This window comes from Abramis brama, assembly GCF_963993115.1.
Source record: "Abramis brama genome assembly, chromosome: 12".
NCBI lineage: Eukaryota > Metazoa > Chordata > Actinopteri > Cypriniformes > Leuciscidae > Abramis > Abramis brama.
In genome coordinates this window covers 15,537,851-15,561,367 of record NC_139974.1, presented here as the reverse complement: position 1 = coordinate 15,561,367, position 23,517 = coordinate 15,537,851, and the positions used below count along the sequence as shown (strand labels likewise).

Genomic DNA, 23,517 nt, shown 5'->3' with positions numbered 1-23,517 from the left:
TATAGACCACTTCAAGCTTGCTCAAACTGTATGGGGAGCATCTGTGAACAATCTTCAGGTCTTTCCCCCTTGCAGTGGCATCCAGGCCAATGCTTTGAAATTGTTCCCTATGTCCAGAGTTGTTTTAGGGTCCTTATAGTGAAAGGTGAATTTTCACTAGTTTTAAGCTAACTGTCCTCCCATCACTCCACACCACACCCCACTTTATGTACTAAGACCATTCTTGGACGTTTCGCAGTATGCGTTCCTTATTAATACAGTATACAAAACAAAACCTACAGATTGTGGTGGATAATACAATAAACATACTGTTATGTGCTAATGCACCATTGTTGAAGGGTATTGTCGAATGCACCACTGCCTTAATATGGCCATATGATGGCACTATCTGGTTATGTTCTGGTCATGTAGGGTTGTCTAATGAGCTTGTTTGTTCCCTCTTCACGGGTTCCTGGAGCTGTCTAGATTAAATCAATATGCTTCATTTGCTTCAGGCACAAAGAACCACAGAATTACTACACGCACATCCTGCAGTAAATGTCTGTAAATAATAAAACAGAGATGCTCAAATTGAGTCAGATCTTTAGACTAATCAAGTCCATAAACATTTGCATCTTTTTTAAACACTCTTAAACTATACTCACAAACAGGTCAGAGAAAGGCCTAAGATAAGAGGTCACAAAATTCACTCTATGCTTAATGGGTAGTGACTGGAATCTAGTATTGAACAGTATTGATGTCTCTCATTGCATGTAAACATGAAAATGGCACATACAAGACATGAGCTAGTCAGAAATGGTTTTGTCTTAGTGAGCTCAAGAGCCCTTTACTCTTCTAAAATACCCAGTCTTTTATTTCAGCAGTCTGTGCACGCCGTCCCTTGCTTTTGACTTGCTTTGATGGAGTGAGCGCTGGGAGAGGAACTGACCCAGTTTTTTCTCAATAAGATGGTTTTGGCTTGAGCAGAATAGCACAAATATTAGCATTGATGTTTTGTAGAGGACTTGGCTAGAGAACATGGTATTAGTTTAGATTATCAGCATACATCAGTCAGTCCTCTCATAAACACTGACAACTTTTTGACAAATATTGATGCACACTGTAGTTGTTTAAAATTAAAGAGTTTAGGGTAAGTTATAACCGGTCTAGATTTTTATTATTAATATTTTAAATCTTTTTTTTTTTTTTGCAGTTAAATAGTTCTGCAGTGTGACAAATGTGACCATATTCAAATTAGAATTTTTGCTAAATAAAATTTGAAGAAAAAATAAACCTTTCTACAGATGATGAAATTATTATATCACATTTTTGTCCAAGGAACCAATAATAAACAATGTCAAATTAAACAATTCTAAAATTCTTTATTTTCAGTGAAAGTATTAATCTAACATTAAAAACTCAAAAAGCACCTTGTTAATAATAACAGTTATCAATTTGTTTGTATACCCTGAAAGTTTACAGGTTACAGATGTGTATGCATGTGTGTGAATATAAATGTGCCGTTTGACAAAATACAACATAAAACATGGCACCATAACACATTTGAAAACCACTTTTGTATATGTAATACCAAATTAACAGTTTTTCAACTTCTTATTTTCCCTTTATATTCCTGTTGCACAACACTGCTACTTTGTCTTGCCATTTCTATTAACCTTCATGGTGGAGCTGTGCTGTTTCATATTCAAATATTGTTTCATGTCCAAATTAATGTCTAGTTCATCCAAAACACTCACTTGTTAACAATCAATGTCTCATAATTTGTAACGGTCAAGACATATTTCTTTTGTTCAAGTTGTCGTACATCAGTGTTGAAGGCTTCCAGTCGTATTAAGGTGTGTAGGCCGTGCCCAGGTGAGGGCTGGATGACCCGGAGAGCACTCCCGGTAAGGAGCGCGTGCTAATGGGGCTGTAGCTGGGTTCGGAGCTGCGTCTGGAGCAGAGCTGGGACAGAGGCCTCCCCTGTACGGATTTGCCCATAGGCTGGCACAGGCCGGGGGACTTTTTAGGGGATTTAGGGAGCTTGTAGAGGAAGACGTTGTAGTGAAGCGGGGGAGTTGTTTCAGGGAGCATTTTCACCTCTCTGGGGAGGAGCAACTCTAAGTCGATGGTCACACCACCCTGGACACGACACGTACACACACACACAAAGACACACACAAAGTACACACAAGCACAACAACACAAACATAGGAATCAAAAAGCACACAACACACGATTATACACAGATGGACAAACATATGATACAAAAACAGAAAAAAAGCAAGAAAGTATAAAGAATTTAACAAAAAATAAAGCACATAAATTGTTGATAACTCACTCATGAGCCGCTAAAAAAATAATCCGAGTAAAAACAGGAAGTCATTGTTTTAAGAATATTAGTTTAAGCTGAGTGATTATTTCAGTGTTGACATCAACCTGGCACAAAATATATGAGGTGGACATGACTCAGGAGCAAGTAATCAACTTGCAGGAATTGATCTCAGATTATCAAACATATGCAAGTAAACAAAGGATTGTACTTCATTTGCACTTTGTGTTAAGTAGAGGGTCAATCTTTTCAAGGCTTTTGTAATACTTTATTTTGTGGCTCATTTTCAACTTCCAAATTTACTAGACTGATTACCTACTTGTTTCTATCTAGCCTGCTCTTAATTGCTATGCAGACGTCACATCTGGCATTAATCACCGAATGAAATCAAATGTTTAACTGCTTTATCAGGAATTCAATTGTTCAAAAGCTTCTGCACTAATCCTAACCCTAACTCTCAGGGGAAGGGAGTTTGTCACATTCACATAACAGATGGGAAACTTTGGTATTAGCTTAAAGTGCACCTATTATGCTTTTTTGAAGCACAACACAACAGACTGGGCTTTCTGACCAATCAGAGCAGAGTAGGCTTTCAGAAAGGAGGGGTTTAGAGAGACGGAATCTTCAAACTAACTGTTTCAGACTCTTTGAGAAATGAGGTGATGTGCAATGCATATTATGAGAAAATGTAAATATTTTTTGACGGATGCACGTAAAACTATTGTAGATAATTCTGATCATAATTTCAGCCATCTTTGTATCTATATATCTATACACACACACACACGTTTTATATATACTGTCTATAACTGTTTTCAACATTGATAAAAATAAGAAATTATCTATTATTTCTGAAGGATCATGTGATGCTGAAGACCGGAGTAATAATGCTGAAAATTCAGCTTTACCATCACAGGAATAGATTGCAATTTAAAATAAATTACAACAGTATGTATTACAACAGTGTGTGTGTGTGTGTGTATTCACCAAGGCTGCATTAATTTGATTAAAAAAATACAGTAAAAACAGCAATATTGTGAAAGACAACAATATAAAACAGTTTTCTACTTTTCCCCCAAGGATTCTATGAATAGAAAGTTAAAACGAACAGCATTTATTTGAAATAGTTTTTCATAATTTAAAAGTCTTTGTCACTATTTATCAATTTAATGCATCCTTGCTGAATAAAAGTATTAATTTCTATTCTATTCTATTCTATTCTTACACACACAAAATTTTAGAATGATACTGAATATTTATTTTGTATAAGTAAAATAAAAAAAGGAAAAATATAAAACAGATCTGTTACGGTTCAGAAGCAATTTAGTTTTTCATTTACATTTTTAAACATTTATGATGTGTGGATTTGTAGCCATTTTACTAATTTTCTTTGCCAACTCGCAACCAGATTGGACAGCAAATGACAAATGTCATGAATATTATTCATTCATGAATATTTTTGTCCAAACCCAATATGTAAAGTCAACCTATAGCGCCAGCCATAGCGCGAAAGTTTGAATCACGTTACTGTACATTCGCTCCTTAGTGGTCAGCTGCTATAGTCTTACAATAGACTGTTGTTATGGGGGTGAAATGTCCAGTATGGTTAGAAGCAGAACCTAATGAATGCTATAGCCATGCATAGGAGCGAAGCAAAACAGTGAGGAGAAGCAGTGAAACTGAAAAGGAGTCAAAATGGGAGCAGTGGAGTTTAGGAATAAACTGGCACTCAATTGTATTGGTAAAATGTTTTATTCCAAACAAACTTACTTTATTTATTCTCATTTGTTTTATCTCAATAAAAAAAAAAATACAAAAACAATTTCCAATACATCATAATTAGTAATCAATTAGTTTCAAGACAAAATAGCTTTAAAACTGTATGATACCGCATATAAATATCAATCCAAGCAGTATTTCTAAATTTATATTCAGACATACACTGAATAAGTCAACAAACATCTACAAATCTCAGAAATGTATTTTTTAACTGTCTAAATAGTTATGTTATTTCCCACAGACGTTTTCTTTTGCACGAAAGAACACCAATGCATGCTGACTTGAGTAAGGCAGGACAGACAGGAGTTCATAAGGTGAAGGTGTCACAGCGGTGAAGACTAAAGGCAGGGTCGTCAATTGGGTATGGCAGGGTATGGTGTCTGCCATACCTTGGCTTCCTGGTCAGGTCAACGATTAATGGAGTTATATTACTAAGGCTACGGTGAGATTTAATTTGTAATTGTTTAATAAAAGAGAAAAGCAAGTAAATTAAAGCGATCTGGTTGTTATATTTGTGTCACATGAGTTCAACGGCGCTGCAAATGTGTCTATTTACAACATGATTTTGTAGCGTTTGAGTATTGTAGCCAATCACAGGCATTTCTGTTGAAAATAATGTCCAATCAGAGGAATTTCCGGTAGTGAGAATCCGCTCAGTATGAGTAATGAGTTTGTTTAGTGCAAGTTTACTTAGTTTTACATGCACACAAATCCTCTCATTATAACAAACACAGCGAACATGATGTAAATAAAAGATTCATTGTGAAGTTTAGTCAGATTCATTGTTTAAAATGGGAGTTTTCGCACTCAATGAGTTTGAACTGAACTGAAATTAAGCACTCTTAATGCTCTTAACTCGCTGCCTGACTGTGTAATTTCAATTGCAATTTCAAGAAAAGTTTTAGTTTTTTTTTTGATGAGGCTTAGTGACCTTTCCTACAAATATATACTTCCCACTTCAGTACAAAGAGTGACAAAAATTGACAAAAAAAGGGGAGTGGAAATGGCTAATGAGCAAATACGTGCTCCTCTGCCACCATTGTTTGTATTTCAACAAGTGTTCTTATTCTTACATCGTGAAACTTTTAGTTTTAAAAATTCGGACAATCTTTGAAGGATGAACAAAAATTATTTTTGGTCATCACATTAAAACTAACATTTAAATTGGATAATATTCAGACTTTTGAGCTTTAAGTAATGGAAAAAGTTAGCATAACAGTGGTCTATAAATGTCTAATTTGCTGGGTTATGATCAAAGCTATATGTGATTCATCACCACACACAGTTGTCGTCACGCCGAGGAAGCAAGATTTTGAGATGCCATCAGAGTTCGCCATACCTTGAGTTTGGTGAATTGACGCCACTGGCGGCCAAACCTTTGCATTGTGGGGTGAAGTGTTTCATAGCATAGCGTGACTTAGCGTGACATACATAGTATAACAAAGCTTGACATAACATGATGCAGCGTGACATCAGCAGTGACAGCAAGCAAGTACAAAGTGAATGTAGCAACGCCAACGTGCTGGTAGGGTACTCTGGCAATAGGAACTTCACTACGCACAAAAATAAGTTAGCATGCAAGTTCAGTGCTTCATTTGTAGCGGTGTTCCAATTCAGAGGCTGCATCCTTTGAAGGCCAAATGTGTGTCAATGGTGCGACAAAGGCTGTCCCAATTCAAAGTTTCTTTCGAATGCGGCCTACAAATGCTTTCTTAGTTTTCCCGGGCCACGAAGGATAGAACGAGTGGATCTTTCACAGCCCAGCCTATCCCAAGATTCATTGCATGCAAGTGACGTCAGGATTTTTTGAGAGAAAATGTTAAATTACACTGTTAGTTTGTAAGTATTGGGTTCAAACTTACTTGAATATCTAACGATACAAATTATTATTATTTTTTTTTAAGTGGTTCAAATGTTGTCATATCTTACCAAGATGCGATTTTACCAATAGATAATAGTTTTTATAATGTACATAAATGGACCATCGTGAACATATTTAAACAGGCTGTGAATATAACTTTCCAAAAAGTCCAGTACAAACATTAAAGCCGCTCGTCAATGGCAGCTGTCACAGTTGCTAGGCGACAAGAGCAATCCTCTATACGCTAGACCGTCCCATTTAACAATGTTAGTTCCGACCTTCGAAGGATGCAGCCTCTGAAATGGGATACAGCTTGTGTATTTTAAAGCTCACATTGAGCCACCTTGAGGTGACTGCAAGGAAGAGTGCCATGTCAATGCTTAGTCAACTAATTAGAGTTAGTTTTTTTTTGCTTGTTTGTTTTTAACACCATGCCAACTTTTGTGGCTATTTTCATAGCAAGAAAAATGTATGGTAAAACTATATCAGGTTACAATTGATTTTTTCCACTAATTAGAGAATTTTAGTAATTCCAAGGGGCCAAGTGGTGTCAAATGTGTCTCGTTACAGTCACAGCACCAGCCTGTGGCAATAAAATGTTTCTACACATTGTTCATGTTGTTCTGCAGTGAGTTTACCTCCCCTGCATTGTCTTCTGTGGCGGCCTTGTCGTTTTCGAGTTTTGCCGTGAGTGAGTTCTGGTTGTTCAAAGACTCGTCCTCTTTAGGGGGACATTTGCATGGCTCTTCTTTGCAAGTGTCATCCTGTGGAGCAACACACACACAAGATTACTACAAGAAAAAGAAAGTAACAAAATGCAACACCCTATAACCTATTATACCTAGCATTAACATCTCAAATGTTTTTTCGGTGACCACTTGCAATGACACAATCATGACATAAGTATTTGATCACCTACCAACCAGTAAGAATTCCGGCTCTCACAGACCTGTTAGTTTTTCTTTAAGAAGCCCTCCTGTTCTCCACTCACTACCTGTATTAACTGCACCTGTTTGAACTCGTTACCTGTATAAAAGACACCTGTCCACACACTCAATCAAACAGACTCCAACCTCTCCACAATGGCCAAGACCAGAGAGCTGTGTAAGGACATCAGGGATAAAATTGTAGACCTGCACAAGGCTGGGATGGGCTACAGGACAATAGGCAAGCAGCTTGGTGAGAAGGCAACAACTGTTGGCGCAATTATTAGAAAATGGAAGAAGTTCAAGATGACGGTCAATCTCCCTCGGTCTGGGGCACCATGCAAGATCTCACCTCGTGGGGCATCAATGATCATGAGGAAGGTGAGGGATCAGCCCAGAATTACATGGCAGGACCTGGTCAATGACCTGAAGAGAGCTGGGACCACAGTCTCAAAGAAAACCATTAGTAACACACTATGCCGTCATGGATTAAAATCCTGCAGCGCACGCAAGGTCCCCCTGCTCAAGCCAGCGGATGTCCAGGCCCGTCTGAAGTTTGCCAATGACCATCTGGATGATCCAGAGGAGGAATGGGAGAAGGTCATGTGGTCTGATGAGACAAAAATAGAGCTTTTTGGTCTAAACTCCACCCGCCATGTTTGGAGGAAGAAGAAGGATGAGTACAACCCCAAGAACACCATCCCAACCGTGAAGAATGGAGGTGGAAACATCATTCTTTGGGGATGCTTTTCTGCAAAGGGGACAGGACGACTGCACCGTATTGAGGGGAGGATGGATGGGGCCATGTATCGTGAGATCTTGGCCAACAACCTCCTTCCCTCAGTAAGAGCATTGAAAATGGGTTGTGGCTGGGTCTTCCAGCATGACAACAACCCAAAACACACAGCCAGGGCAACTAAGGAGTGGCTCCGTAAGAAGCATGTCAAGGTCCTGGAGTGGCCTAACCAGTCTCCAGACCTGAACCCAATAGAAAATCTTTGGAGGGACCTGAAAGTCCGTATTGCCCAGCGACAGCCCCGAAACCTGAAGGATCTGGAGAAGGTCTGTATGGAGGAGTGGGCCAAAATCCCTGCTGCAGTGTGTGCAAACCTGGTCAAGAACTACAGGAAACGTATGATCTCTGTAATTGCAAACAAAGGTTTCTGTACCAAATATTAAGTTCTGCTTTTCTGATGTATCAAATACTTATGTCATGCAATAAAATGCAAATTAATTACTTAAAAATCATACAATGTGATTTTCTGGATTTTTGTATTAGATTCCGTCACTCACAGTTGAAGAGTACTACCTATGATAAAAATTACAGACTTCTACATGCTTTGTAAGTGGGAAAACCTGCAAAATCGGCAGTGTATCAAATACTTGTTCTCCCCACTGTATATAAATAAAGGTGACTTGGCTCCATCTTGTTTCCCTTTAATTCATTGTGATTCTTTTATTCATTGTACAGCACTTTGGTCAACTTCGGTTTGTTTAAATCTGCTCTAAAAAATAAACATTGATTGATTGAAAATTAGGTATGGGTGAACTATTCCTTAAATTTCTTCCTAGCTGGTTTAAACCTTTAGTTTTAGTGCAATTATGTGTTATGTGTCTGTGGCTGCATCCAAAATAACATACTTCTCTACTATGCAGGAGGCGAAAAACGGTATGTGACAAAAGTAGTATGTCCGTATTTACAGTACTCATAAAAGAGTAGGCAAACAATACCCGGACTTATTATTTGAGGCGAGATTTGAGGCATTCAATAGACACTTATCGGTCACATGAGACCATGAGGGAGGATATATGAATGACAGTGAAGCTAAGCAACTGATGCTGGTAGGTCACATGATTATGACAACGTGGCAATACAGTGAGGAAAATAAGTATTTGAACACCCTGCTATTTTGCAAGTTCTCCCACTTAGAAATCATGGAGGGGTCTGAAATTGTCATCGTAGGTGCATGTCCACTGTGAGAGACATAATCTAAAAAAAAAAATCCAGAAATCACAATGTATGATTTTTTATCTATTTATTTGTATGATACAGCTGCAAATAAGTATTTGAACACCTGAGAAAATCAATGTTAATATTTGGTACAGTAGCCTTTGTTTGCAATTACAGAGGTCAAACGTTTCCTGTAGTTTTTCACCAGGTTTGCACACACTGCAGGAGGGATTTTGGCCCACTCCTCCACACAGATCTTCTCTAGATCAGTCAGGTTTCTGGGCTGTCGCTGAGAAACACGGAGTTTGAGCTCCCTCCAAAGATTCTCTATTGGGTTTAGGTCTGGAGACTGGCTAGGCCACGCCAGAACCTTGACATGCTTCTTACAGAGCCACTCCTTGGTAATCCTGGCTGTGTGCTTCGGGTCATTGTCATGTTGGAAGACCCAGCCTTGACCCATCTTCAATGCTCTAACTGAGGGAAGGAGGTTGTTCCCCAAAATCTCGCAATACATGGCCCCGGTCATCCTCTCCTTAATACAGTGCAGTGCAGAATGTGCAGAAAAACACCCCCAAAGCATGATGCTACCACCCCCATGCTTCACAGTAGGGATGGTGTTCTTGGGATGGTACTCATCATTCTTCTTCCTCCAAACACGCCCCAGCCCCACGCCCAAGTCCGAGGGAGATTGACAGTCATGTTTAGCTTCTTCCATTTTCTAATGATTGCTCCAACAGTGGACCTTTTTTCACCAAGCTGCTTGGCAATTTCCCTGTAGCCCTTTCCAGCCTTGTGGAGGTGTACAATTTTGTCTCTAGTGTCTTTGGACAGCTCTTTGGTCTTGGCCATGTTAGTAGTTGGATTCTTACTGATTGTATGGTGTGGACAGGTGTCTTTATGCAGCTAACGACCTCAAACAGGTGCATCTAATTTAGGATAATAAATGGAGTGGAGGTGGACATTTTAAAGGCAGACTAACAGGTCTTTGAGGGTCAGAATTCTAGCTGACAGACAGGTGTTCAAATACTTATTTGCAGCTGTATCATACAAATAAATAGTTAGAAAATCATATATTGTGATTTCTGGATTTTTTTTTTTAGATTATGTCTCTCACAGTGGACATGCACCTATGATGACAATTTCAGACCCCTCCATGATTTCCAAGTGGGAGAACTTGCAAAATAGCAGGGTGTTCAAATACTTATTTTCCTCACTGTATATCCAAATTTCACTCATACTACACACATTCATTCTACATTTTCTGCACATTTTTAGTGATTGCCAAGTAATTACTTATTCAAAATAAGTACATACTCAAGAGAATACGCAATTTCGGACGCAGCCTGTGACTCTTTCAATTGTCCAAGCAGTAATAAAAAAATAAGGACAACTAATAACTTAAATTTTTATTTTCAATAGACTTTATTTCATAGTAATAATTATGAGATAAAGCAATTAAAGTGCCCCATTATGGTTTTTCAAATATTCCCTTTAATGCAGTGTAATATAGCTGTTTGTTGAAGTCGAAAGTGTGCGATAAATAAAGTTGTTTCCAAAAAGAAAGAATCGATTCTGAACCGCCTTAATGAGTCGTCTGTAATTCGAATCCCACTGTGTGATAGTTCAATGTCACTAGAAAATACATTTGCATAATGCCCGCCTATGTTTTACGTTGTCAGCCCGCAAACATAATTTTACATCACCGCGTCATTTTTCTGAAGACTGCTTCTCAAATCTCAGAGTTCAACGTGGGATTTGCAAAACACTTGCTCTTGAAAGATTTATTTGGTTTGATTTATTTTATTCTTGACCCAGTTTATTTGGACCAGCTTGCTCCTCACAGTTAACATGTTATTACTGTCTTACTGGAATACTTCTGCTAAGCAGCTGTGGCCAGCAGCTGTGTGTCTATTAATGCAGATTGTCTGTCATTCTTACTACCTTGAGTAAAAGATGGAGCAAGATTTGTTTTACAAATGTTAATTTTACACAAGTCATTCACGAGCTCGGCTAATGTATGCACCGTTATTGATACAGTTCCCGCATGTGCACTGCAAAGAAATATACACATCAGTTTGTTGATGGACATACACTTATTAATGCTGATGGTGAGGAATTAGAGTTGAAACTGATAATGTACATAATGTACCTCAAACTGAGTAGTGTATCACTGAGAAACGTCCTGCTCAAGTCGTCCTTGCGATGAAGGTTCGGATTGAATAACTAGTTCTTCCAAAGTTTTATCATCGGACTCGCGCTCGGATTGATATGGTAAACAGTGTGTACAATCGGTGAGCTTTAGGAAGCCTCTGGACGGAGCTTAAGTTCAGTTATAGTAATGGGCGTTTAACTCCTGAAATGTAAGCGGTAGACCAATCACAACAGACTGGACCATCTGGCCAATCAGAGCAGAGCAGGCTCGCAGAAAGGAGGGATTTAGAGAGACTGATTCATCCATCAAGTCGTCTGAGAATCATTGAAAAATGTGGTGATGTGCAATGTATATTGCGAAAATGAAAGTGTTTTTGACCTTTGATGCATGTAAACCTGTTGTAGGATTAGGAGCCTTTAAAATGGCATAATAGGGGCACTTTAAAACAAAAGATTAACATCCAATTGACTTGTCAACAAGTCGATTTTAACTTTTTTCTGTTTCACATTTCTCATTTAGTATCTCAATTTCAACTGTTATGATTGACTTAATCTCATAATTGTAACTGTCTAAATTATGAGAAATTCAAAATCAACAAAAGCCATAATTATGACACAATGAAATTGAGAGTCAATAGATAAGTATTTTTTTTGTTTTAATTGATTTTTTAATTGATTAATTAATTTATTTTCTAGTAATAATGACTTAATTACGACAAAGTCGTAAGTCAAAATTATGATAATAACTTGTGTCCATTTAAATGATCTTTTTTTGACTTTGTGTCAATTATGAATCACCAAAAGTATGATTTTTTTTTCTTTCTTGTGTGGTGGAAAGGGGCTTCCATATGTGTGGGATGCTACACATTTGAAGATGTTCATCCTAAGAATGCATGGTCTGATCACTCAAACTGACTTGTCAGATCACCGGATGTTAATACTAGCTGTAAACAAGGCCCTGGAGAACCATAACATAAACAAAACTGTCTGGAGTTTATAAGTGCATGGATCTGGATTCAGTTTTTACTCCACAGCTCAGAGGAGGAAATGCTAAATTTCAGAGCATAAACTGATCCACAACCAGGAATTTCAAGGGATATCTGCAGTTTTCCCCATTTACCAAGAGACATTAACACAATATAAGCATAGTGGTTACATTAACTGGATAATATGCCACGAACAGTAAACCTTGCTCATTCATAAGGCACTGTTATAATTGTTAAGCAATACTTAGTTAAAATTATTAAATTTGGTGTTTTTAAAGCACCGTTTACTGCTGTGAGTGTGAGACTGTCGGATTAACTAATTCTAGGCATTAAAACACAAGTCGATTAAAAGCAAAGCTTTTTTGAATATTTTTTAATATCTTGCTACCTGTAATATCCCTTATGAAACCACAAAGGAAAGAAAATACTTTATTCACGCTACTGAAATCAGAAGTGTAAATACTTATTCTCAAGAGAGAGAAGATAAAAAAAGTCAAATAAATTCTCCCAGGAGGTGGAAAGACAAGTAAACAACTCATAAGTAAACAAAGCCACCTAGGGATATTTTCATGGCTCTTTCGTCAACAGTCTGTCATCAATCATCCCTCATTTCTTGCCTCATCTCAGTTTTGCTCTATTTCTCCTCCCTATTGCACAGTGAAGCTGTCAACTCTCTTTTAATCACAAAAGAGCCTTTTCCAGTACGTAATCATTGGGGGACTGGGCCGACAGAAGTTGACTGAGGTTAAAAAATTGCATTTGTGAAGGCAATAAAAAAAATACCAAAAGAAGAATGGGTAGAAACTAGACTAGTTTTTATTTTCAATTCAGAATAAATAAATGGCCTAAATCAAAGTACTGGACAATAGGGTCTGACAAGGTTCACCAGGTACTGCAGGGTAATTGGTCCCTAAGTGGGTGAATATAGAAGTAAGACAACACTTTGGTCCTCCTTTAAAGATCAAATGTTACACACTAGTCTGTGCAACATTTATTCATGGCAGTCTACTCTGAAAGGTTACCAAAAGATGGGAGCACAGAGCTTGTACTCTTGAACCCAAAACAGAAAGTTTAAACAAGGCAGAGGCAATCCAACCCTGCTCCTGGAGAGCTACCGTCCAGCAGATTTCAGCTCCAACCCCAATCAAACACACATGAAACAGCTAATCAAGGGTTGGAACTAAAGTCTGCAGGATGGTAGCTCTCAAGGAGCAAGGTTGGGGAATCCCTGAAATAGGGCTTTTTACACTGTGCTTACAGTATAACAGTGGGTTATTGTTGTTCTTATAATCCCTGGTAGAGAAACGTTTCACACTTGTAATTAAGATGTGGGGTTAGCACTGCTTTTTACCCAGGGTTATGAAACCTCACTCCAGAGCAGGGTTAGCACTGCTTTTGCGATGTTAATGTGAAGCAAGATAACCCAGGATTCTGTTGACCTGGGGTTTAGAATGACCCAGGTGAAAACCCTAATGTTTCTCTTGTTGTTTCTGTCTCTAATGTTTTCTTTTTTCTTATGTGGCGGAAATGGGCTTACATACGTCTGGGATTCTACAAATGAGAAGATACACAACATTATAATGTAGAGTAGGGGTGCGCCAAAATATCGATATGGCGATATCTCGCGATATAAACTCCTGCGATCGACTCTCGATGCGTTCTTGCCAAGTATCGATCTTAAAAGCCGTTAGGGCGGGCGTACACGGTGCGAGTTCGGACACTCGGGAGGTTGTGAGATATTGCACACGTTGCGTGTCAGTTTAACTGATAATCGCGTCAAAGCAGCTGGTACACGGCACGACTGTCCTGCATGAATTTTATCCCGAGCCGGCAGCAATCACGTGGGCTTTCGCGCTAAACACAGAGACCGTCATGTTGCATGCATGCAGGTAAAGCTTCAGATAGAAAAATGACATAAAGGTGTGTGCAAATGATTTGTTGAAAAGCAAAGATAGCCATTCCTTTCAACATAAAAACTTGAGAGAGAGAGAGAGAGAGAAGTGTGTGTGTGTGTGTGTGTGTGAGACAGTGTATGCGCACGCTGTATGGTTGCTGCCACTGAGGTATAGCCCCATCGACATGGTTGTGTATGATTTGGCAATAGGGGACAGCTGGTGAAAATCGGGCCGACTCCCCGAATTTTTTAAACATGTTTAAAAATTATTGGGAGGTCGGGAGGTGCTCGTAACGTGCTCGGCTCGGCTTGTAGCCTAATTCCTCTCACACGCTGCGAGCCGCGACCATGCGAGCATCACCGATTCCACTCGATTTCTCCCGAGTGAAAAAAATCATCTGCGAGCAAAACAAAAATAGTGTCTGTGACTGTTTTGTTGCAACTGATAAGACACAGGTTGATTAAAAAAAAAACTTTTTATTTCTTAAAACATGATATATTGTGAGTTATTACTGATAATATATCGATTATCGCAGTATCGCCATATTGTGATATTATCGGTATCGTGAACAATGTATCGCATATCGTATCGTGAAGTACCCAGTGATTCCCAGCCCTAATGTAGAGTATATAAAAAAATATTTTCATTTAGAGATTTTCTAACGATTATATTTAACAGTTCACAAGGTTCCTACATATTTTTCATTTCAAAATTCTATTCTCAAATTTCCAAACCACTCAGTAGATTTTTTCAGACCATATTTAACATACATGGTTCATACAGCATTATTTTCAGCATTGTATTTGGCATAGTGTACAGTCATCTCATCTGTAAATATTTTAATTTTCTTTTTTCATTAGTTTTCTCAAAGTGATTATATGATGAGAAGAAACCTAAAATGCTTTATAACCTGGATATGTTCACCTCTGACACACCAGTTTGATACAGTAAATGTGGTTTGATTTTGCACGATCACCAAACAGCAAAGTACAGTCTGATTTACAGTCTGCTCCTTTATCTGTTGCTGGTTTGAGTGAACATTCGTTTAGTGAAGTTCAAAAGACACTTACTTATGGTAACAGTTTAGCATAATGAAAATGTGCGCCCTGAATTCGTGTTTGACTAAATACTTGTTATGCTTGTAATGCTTTGGCCTAAACTTTTGCTATGAAAACACTGCTTGTATGACAAATGTATTTTTTGAAATCCTTAATTTTACTTCCATACTTCATTAAGCTGCATATAGAAACCCAGATTTCAAGTCATCAAATTATTAGGTTTTTTTTAAAGGATTAACTGGACATTACATGATGACAAAGGTAATCTACATGTAATAGAGGAAATTAGCATGCACAATTAAATATTCAATATTTAATTAAATATTTCAGATGATACAAAAAAAAATGTATATGGCATAGACATTACTCTGCACAAACCTTGTAGAGTAGTCAACACAAATTTTAACAAGGTCACTGTGTTGTTAGTGCTTTTGATGATGCACAAATTTTAACAGCTGACAGTGACACTATGCTGGCTAGCAAGATGTTAAGTTACAGAAATCAAGTTCTCACACTAAAAAGTCAAAATAGCAACTACGGTGAGGACGTCTCTATTTTTATCCAATTAACTCTGTTCTTGCTTTTCTATATCATTTCTCAGTAAGGGGAAAAAAAAGAAAAAGTGTTTTAACAACTATTACTTTTAGAGGTGAGTAATAACGAAGCTACAGGATTAAAGTCTAGCAGCAGGGTATCAAAGCAGATTGGGAGGTCAGTTCGAGTCATCTTACCTCACTGCAGGGATCCTCTTTGGGTTTATATTCCCACGTGTATCTGCTCATGGTTTTCTAAGGAGTGGGGTGGCGAGAGAGGATTACTCTACTGACACACTTCTAGAACTTTGTTATCATGCCCTCTTAATTAAATCGGCATCCGCCTCAGCAGATACTCCATTATATTCACTGTATCCTGTATAAAAACAGTTAGGACTAAAACTCTAATTTAGGTTTATCCATTTGACAATCATTGCATTGATTGCCCAGCCACACAACACAACCGGTAATAAGATCAGTATGTTTGGAAACACAAAATTCCGCATTATTCATGCAGCCTGTAGTACTTCACATGGCCTCAGGGGGAACAAGCGAATCAATGACAAAGAGATAGCGAGGAAGAAGAAGGTATCTCTATTTATCATTATCGTAATGATAAAGAGAAGAGTGGAAAAGAAAGATCTCCCACACAAATAAAGAGTAAAACTATAAGAGAGAAGGCAGAGACAGAGCGAGCATTTTCTCATGCACAGTGGAAAACAGAGGGAAAGACAGGAGAGGAAGTTACCTGACACATAATGTTATCATAGTAAGCCAAATCACGGGCATGGGGGAGGTTAGTCGGGGTGTCACACAGTTTCCTTACATTTGCCTGAGAGCCCTCTGCGACGGTGGACAGCGAGAAGCTATCGATGTGCTGCTCCGACTTTGGGCGGCATTTACTGAAAGACAAAGAGAGAGAACAAGAGATAGTAAAATGGATAGATCAATTAAATGGGAGCTTAATTCTGGGAGATGTTACTATTAATGATCCAATTAAATGCTTTTGATAAGCACAGTATTTCTTTCCTATGGAAGCTTGTTTCCGCCACGGAATAAAACAATTAAAAAAGATAATTGCGATTTTTTATCTCCCTACTGCAAGATCACATCTCATTTAATTTCTCAGAATTGTGAGACATAAACTCGAAATTGCGAGTTATTAAGTGAGAATTGCGAGACATAAACTCGCAATTGCGAGTTATAAAGTCCAATTTTATTCAACTTTTTTTTCAGAATTGCGAGTTTATATCTCACAATTCTGACTTTATTTATCGCATTAGCGACTTTATATCATGCAATTCTGACTTTATAACTTGCAATTGCGAGTTTATATCTCACAATTCTGAGAAAAGTCAGAATTGCGTAATATAAGAATTGCGACTTTATTGCGAAATTATATCACACAATTCTGATTTTATAACTCACAATTGCGGGTTTATATCACACAATTCTGACTTTATATTATGCAATTCTTACTTTATAACTCGCAATTGCGACGTTATATCAAGCAATTCTGATGTAAACTTGCATTTGCGAGAAAAGTCAGAATTGTGAGATAAAAAGCCGCAATTACCTTTTTAGTTTTTATTTTGTGGTGGAAACAAGCTTCTATACTTTCCTGTGTTGATATACACAACCGTTAAAAAGATTAGGGGTTGGTAAGATTTTAACTTTATTTTTAAAAGTCTCTTATGCTGACCAAAACTGCATTTATTTGATCAAAAATATACAGTAAAATGTGTCATATTGTGAAACATTACTATTTAAATGACTTTTTTTCCCCGCTGATCAGCAGCCAGCACTCCAGTCTTCAGTGTCAAATGACCATTCAAAATCATTCTAATACGCTGATTTGGTGCTTATTATCACTGTTGAAAACAGTTGCGCTAATATTTTTATGCAAACGCTGAATAAAAAGAACATTTGAAATAGAAATCTGCTGTAACATTTTTAATTGTCATAATAAAATGTCTTTATGGTCACTTGTGCTCAATGTAATGCATCCTTGATGAAAAAAAAAACTGAACCCACACTTTTGAACTGTTTGTTTCCTATTGAAACAGGACATTGTGGGACAAACAAATAAGCTTGTTCTTTTTTAATTTTTAGCTAGTTTGCAATGGGAAAAACTGTAACAAACTACTTGGCAGCACTGAAGAGAGCCTTCAAAACTATTTAATTAAATTTTTTACAAAATCCCCCCAATAAAACATGATATGACTTTCGCTAGTTCTAGTCAGAAGCAGGTGATATTCTACCATCTTTCTCCATTGATGGCCATATAAAGGTAGCTGTGACAAATTATCTCAAGCAAACTCAGATGGCCTCAAGGCAAACAAACATGAGCTACTTTGATTTTAATTTCATAGGGTCTTTAACTTGGTATTCTACTGCAGTGACTTGGACATTTTTGCTATATTTAATGCACTGGATTAAAAGCTCATGTTGTTTCTGCAAGCTCACAGATGTTACCTGCAGCAGATTAGAACTCAGACTTACACAGACTTTTCACTGTTGTCATTTTGTCCTCATCGCTATGCTCCCTTCCCTTTCTCTCCTCTCCTTTTCTCTTCTAGTCCTCTGCTCTCTATCCTCTCTAGGACTGTTTAAATGCCTTTGGCAGCACAGTATATAGGTCACCCTCTCAGTCACACATACACACACACACTCACTTGTGTTGCACTGTCAGATTGGCCTACTTTTAGCAAAGAACGGTGATGTCATTGTGTTCAAATCTCATGTTAACACTGTACATTTTATTGTACTACTCTATGTATGCGCCAATATGTATTCAGCTCAATCAATTGATAATTAAATCGCCAAATCTGAAACTAACTGTACGTTCACACCGCCGCCGACTTGAGCTTCCAAAGTTACCGGAAGTCATTCATTTTCAATGGAAGCTGGCTTCTCTCAGCTGCAAGGAGCGTCAAATCCATCGGCGTCGCGTTTTGGGCGTTTTGAGCGTTTTGAGCGTCAATCTGAAAGTTGAAAGTAGCTCAACTTTATGGTAATGAGCTATGACGCGGTTCAGCGGCAAGCAGCGGCCAGAGTGGTAGAGAAAACAGAGTGGCGACACTCCCATAGGACTCCGTTGTAAAGCTTTTTGCCACCTACTTCCGGGGTATGCAGCCTCGTAAAGTTCCCGGAAGTTCGAAACAATTCATTCAACGCGTGGAGATTTCCATTGCTGGCCGTGGAGTAGGCTAACTTCTGAGGTAAGTTTATTAAATTACTAACAATGTTGAATGGTCCACTGTCTATATTTTATCAGAGGCCCTTTATGATGCATATACTTATCTTATTTGTATATGCAAAACTTAATTATATATATCTTGGTAGACGACTGATTGATCCGGCTAACATTTTGTGGTTAGCTAGCGAGATTATATCTACGTTATATTTTTAATGTGCAACAATTGACGTTGGAAACAAGCAGTAATGTGCTCAACAACAATTTATATAGCTAATTATAAAAAATGAACCAGTTCCCTGGAGGAGATCTATCAAAACGAAAACTAAAGGAGAAAAACAGACTTGGCCCACGGCCTAAAAAGCTTTTTTTGGCCTTTAATATGGTCGCCGTCATTAAAACATCCACACGCGATTTGCAGGAAAACCTTTGCTCATTTTCAAGAAGTTACAGTAAGAATAACATTTCTATTGTTACTAATTGTTTCAAATGAATAGTTTCTGTAATGAAACAATACATAATTACCTAACAATTCATTCTCTATATTACAGTTTAATCAAGCAAAACATGTGTGTATCAAATTTGATACTGCAGGTTTATGGGTGCTTTATCCCTGAACTTTCATGTAACATTTCTGTAATGAAATCTACATATTTCCCACCACAATACAACCACACACTATTTTGATGATTTAATTAATGCCTGAAATGCCATCTTAAAATACATTTTGGGTATTCTTTCAATAAATCAATCCAACAACATCCCATAAATGGCCAAGCTGCAGTGTGATTTTTTTTTTTTTTTTTTTTTAATTTTTTTTATGTAAGATGGGGTGGCATTGATAATTTTCCAACATGGGAGACCTGACATATGCAAGCACTGCACCAACAATCTCTTCTCACATGTCTACTGTGAAAAGTGTAAGGTGCATCTTTGCCTGAACAAAGCCAGAAACTTTTCACAAAGTGAAATAAAAGACATATTTTATTTTAAAAAAAAAAGAGAAACTGCCTGAAATCTTCTATAGGATCATTAAGGTTGAATAAAATGTTTATTAAACAGTGTGACTAATTTCTTCTATGAGTAGGGAAACGCATTGACCTACAATACAGCGCTTGTCTACTGATTTGTGCTCTGCTGCATGTGGTGGCGGCTGGTGCTGGCGATGGCTGCTGAAATGAGAGGAGACTGGAGGCTGTGGACGGTGTGCCGGGAATGGAGAGGCCAAATACATCCATGGCAACCAGTAAGGTTAAATTTTTTTCTCACAGGGTAATTTTTATTTTGGGTGAACTATCCACGATACATATTGTTGCATTTTTGTCTTGCGATATATTGTGACATGATATATTGTTACACCCCTAACATTTTGTATGCAAATCCTCGGAGAATCCCTGCCCACTGGTTGTTTTGAAGCTGGGTTTACTAATATGAATCTCTCTCTATGGCTCTGGCAGCGGCAAACGCCAGCAACCAATCGGAATATAGACGTCCTTCGCGCAGGCTGATTCCGGAGAAACATACGATGTAAACTTTCGTTCCTACCAAAACATTAGTTCAGAGAAAACGGAGGAGAAGCTGATCATCGCCGTTGCTGGGTCTCCTATCATTATCGGATTAATTGCACAGTTTAACCATCACAGAGTGAAATTTTATCATTTTATCACAGAGTCCTGACCAGTTTAACAGGGCGCGCTTGACAGGGCATATAAGAACGAGCAGAGAGAGAGAGAGAGAGAGAGCCCCGGCCGCGCGCGCGCACCCACTATTAATAATAATAAATAATAATGTGACCAAAACGGTTATACAAATGCGGTCATTATAAAAGGTTTCTAGTGTCAATGTATTGCTTGTTTATTCTGTTTACTTTTCATGGTGTGACACTTCTCTTCTCCCATGAACGAACATAGAACGCTGCTACGTCAGAGCGGCCAAAGCGTCAACAAGCTTCCTCGTACTTTTTGACAAGCGTCCTTGACAGGGCGGCCAGAGCTTCTTTGCCGCTCAAGTCGGCGGCGGTGTGAACGTACAGTAAGACTCTAGGAAGTGTCCTTAGGAGTGCAAGTTTACATGTAAGTTTTACCTGTGCTTGCGAAGTCGTCGGTTTTCAGTCTTAAGCATGTGCAGCCTCTTGGAGAAAAAGACTATAATCATGAAGAGGAGGAGCAACATGATGGCGGCTCCGCCCACTGCTATACACATCACTTGGAAGTCTGAAATAACAGACTCACACCTGGAGCCCTTGTTCCATATATACTCCTGAATGTTACACCTGCAAAACAAGAGAGATGTTAGGGAAAAAATGCAACATATACAACATATTTCACATGAAATTGTCACAAAAGTGAATTGTTAGTCTATGAGCAGAATTTGGGACAATGCAGTCTATGTGAACACAGAAGTAAATCTGGTCAAGAGTTTTGGAAACAACCAAAGAACTTGTTAAATGCAATAGAAACTGAACTGAAATGCAATAGAATAGAAACTAGACTGAGAATTATTTACTGAAATAATTATTTAATTTATTATTCAATTAGAGAATTGTACAGCTCAGGAGAACATGTTTAATCCTTAGGAAAAAATAAAATGGCTATACTGTTATGTGATGATGAGTTCATATTAAAAATCTTCGGTTTTCGATGGAAAATCTTGAAATCATGGCAAATCTGAGAATAGTTTGTGACATTGAGATCTCAAGATAAAGATCTCATTTGTGATTTTCATTACCTATGGGAATATACACTCACCTAAAGGATTATTAGGAACACCTGTTCAATTTCTCATTAATGCAATTATCTAATCAACCAATCACATGGCAGTTGCTTCAATGCATTTAGGACCATTGTGGTCCTGGTCAAGACAATCTCCTGAACTCCAAACTGAATGTCAGAATGGGAAAGAAAGGTGATTTAAGCTATTTTGAGCGTGGCATGGTTGTTGGTGCCAGACGGGCCGGTCTGAGTATTTCACAATCTGCTCAGTTACTGGGATTTTCACGCACAACCATTTCTAGGGTTTACAAAGAATGGTGTGAAAAGGGAAAAACATCCAGTATGCTGCAGTCCTGTGGGCGAAAATGCCTTGTTGATGCTAGAGGTCAGAGGAGAATGGGCCGACTGATTCAAGCTGATAGAAGAGCAACTTTGACTGAAATAACCACTCGTTACAACTGAAGTATGCAGCAAAGCATTTGTGAAGCCACAACACGCACAACCTTGAGGCGGATGGGCTACAACAGCAGAAGACCTCACTGGGTACCACTCATCTCCACTAAAAATAGGAAAAAGAGGCTACAATTTGCACGAGCTCACCAAAATTGGACAGTTGAAGACTGTCGGTGGTGTAATGGTGTGGGGGATGTTTTCTTGGCACACTTTAGGCCCCTTAGTGCCAATTGGGCATCGTTTAAATGCCACGGCCTACCTGAGCATTGTTTCTGACCATGTCCATCCCTTTATGACCACCACGTACCCATCCTCTGATGGCTACTTCCAGCAGGATAATGCACCATGTCACAAAGCTCGAATCATTTCAAATTGGTTTCTTGAACATGACAATGAGTTCACTGTACTAAAATGGCCCCCACAGTCACCAGATCTCAACCCAATAGAGCATCTTTGGGATGTGGTGGAACGGGAGCTTCGTGCCCTGGATGTGCATCCAACAAATCTCCATCAACTGCAAGATGCTATCCTATCAATATGGGCCAACATTTCTAAAGAATGCTTTCAGCACCTTGTTGAATCAATGCCACGTAGAATTAAGGCAGTTCTAAAGGCGAAAGGGGGTCAAACACAGTATTAGTATGGTGTTCCTAATAATTCTTTAGGTGAGTGTATTAGCAACAGAAACAATGAATGTAGAGGAAAAAAAAGAATGAGTCCAAAGCTGTCATATAAGTTGTCATATAACTCAAACAAATTGGCCACGACAAACCCATCTGTGCATAGATAAAAGAAAAAAATAGATGTAAGTATCCTTGTTGACTATAAGTGTGCTGTGAGTGTGTTATGTGGCCTGTTGACCCATTTATCATTACAATGATTCTTCTGCAAGGTTAGTCCTACAGAGCTTCCAGCTGCACGACTGGACAGATGGTCCTGTCAAGGATGTGCATGTGCTGGTCCCACAGAGAATAAAGCACCTGAGCTATGCACAATTCACATCTTCCAAAATAGATTTCCAAATTCTCTCATTTACCATATTACAAAAGTGTTGTCATTATTCTAGTGTCTGAGGTGTTCAATATCTTATTGAAGATGCTTGGTCTATTTTTTGCATATTAGCTCATATTGTTTGTCCGTTGAGACGGAATCCAGCAGGTAAATCGCAGCCAGGTTAATACTCAAAAAGTAGTGTGATTGCGAGTGTTATATTGCTTTCATACGACAGTTCAGTAAACAAGGGGTCACTATTGAGTAAATTACATTTTTAGACATGATATTGCATGTTTTTGCTTGAAAATTAAGCCAAATCAAATAAATAAATGTCATCAGACTAACGGACAATGCAACAAGAATCACAAACCACAAATATACACTTAGACTCAGTAGTACACTCAGCATGGGTAAATTTTGTAATGAGTGAAAGGCCCATCAATACTACAGAGGAAATCATGCTCAGTGTGCATGTAGGCCATGTTTACTCTTTAGCCTAAAGATATCAATCAATTTGAAACTCAGTTTTATGGTCTATTACTAACTACCCCTCTATTTAGTGCAAGCCATTGGCCTGGTTAAACAGAAACATTTACTATTTCAGCAAATGCACACATATCAGCAAATAATTAAACCCACACCACCCTCTGGATCCCCCCAAATAGTATGTTCATCTAATAGGTCATTCTTTACATGCCCTGCAGATGGAAATC

At 38.3% G+C, this 23,517-nt stretch overlaps 1 protein-coding gene across 6 annotated transcripts in view; it reads right to left on the bottom strand.

Annotated features, from left to right (window-relative positions):
• Nucleotides 1-1,336: 1,336 nt before the first annotated feature.
• Nucleotides 1,337-23,517, bottom strand: part of cspg5b (chondroitin sulfate proteoglycan 5b) — a 42,356-nt gene continuing 20,175 nt past the window's right edge. The window contains exons 3-7 of one of the 6 annotated variants that reach the window (XM_084131906.1): nt 20,731-20,919; nt 16,200-16,353; nt 15,650-15,706; nt 6,590-6,715; nt 1,337-2,121 (exon numbers count right to left, since the gene is read on the bottom strand). In XM_084131906.1, coding sequence (XP_083988032.1) covers nt 1,831-2,121; nt 6,590-6,715; nt 15,650-15,706; nt 16,200-16,353; nt 20,731-20,919 — 817 coding nt within the window. In that variant the 3' untranslated portion in view covers nt 1,337-1,830. Of the gene's footprint in view, nt 2,122-6,402; nt 6,716-15,649; nt 15,707-16,199; nt 16,354-20,730; nt 20,920-23,517 lie in introns of those variants that run through there. The other 5 variants (XM_084131908.1, XM_084131909.1, XM_084131907.1 and 2 more) reach the window with 5 other exon arrangements.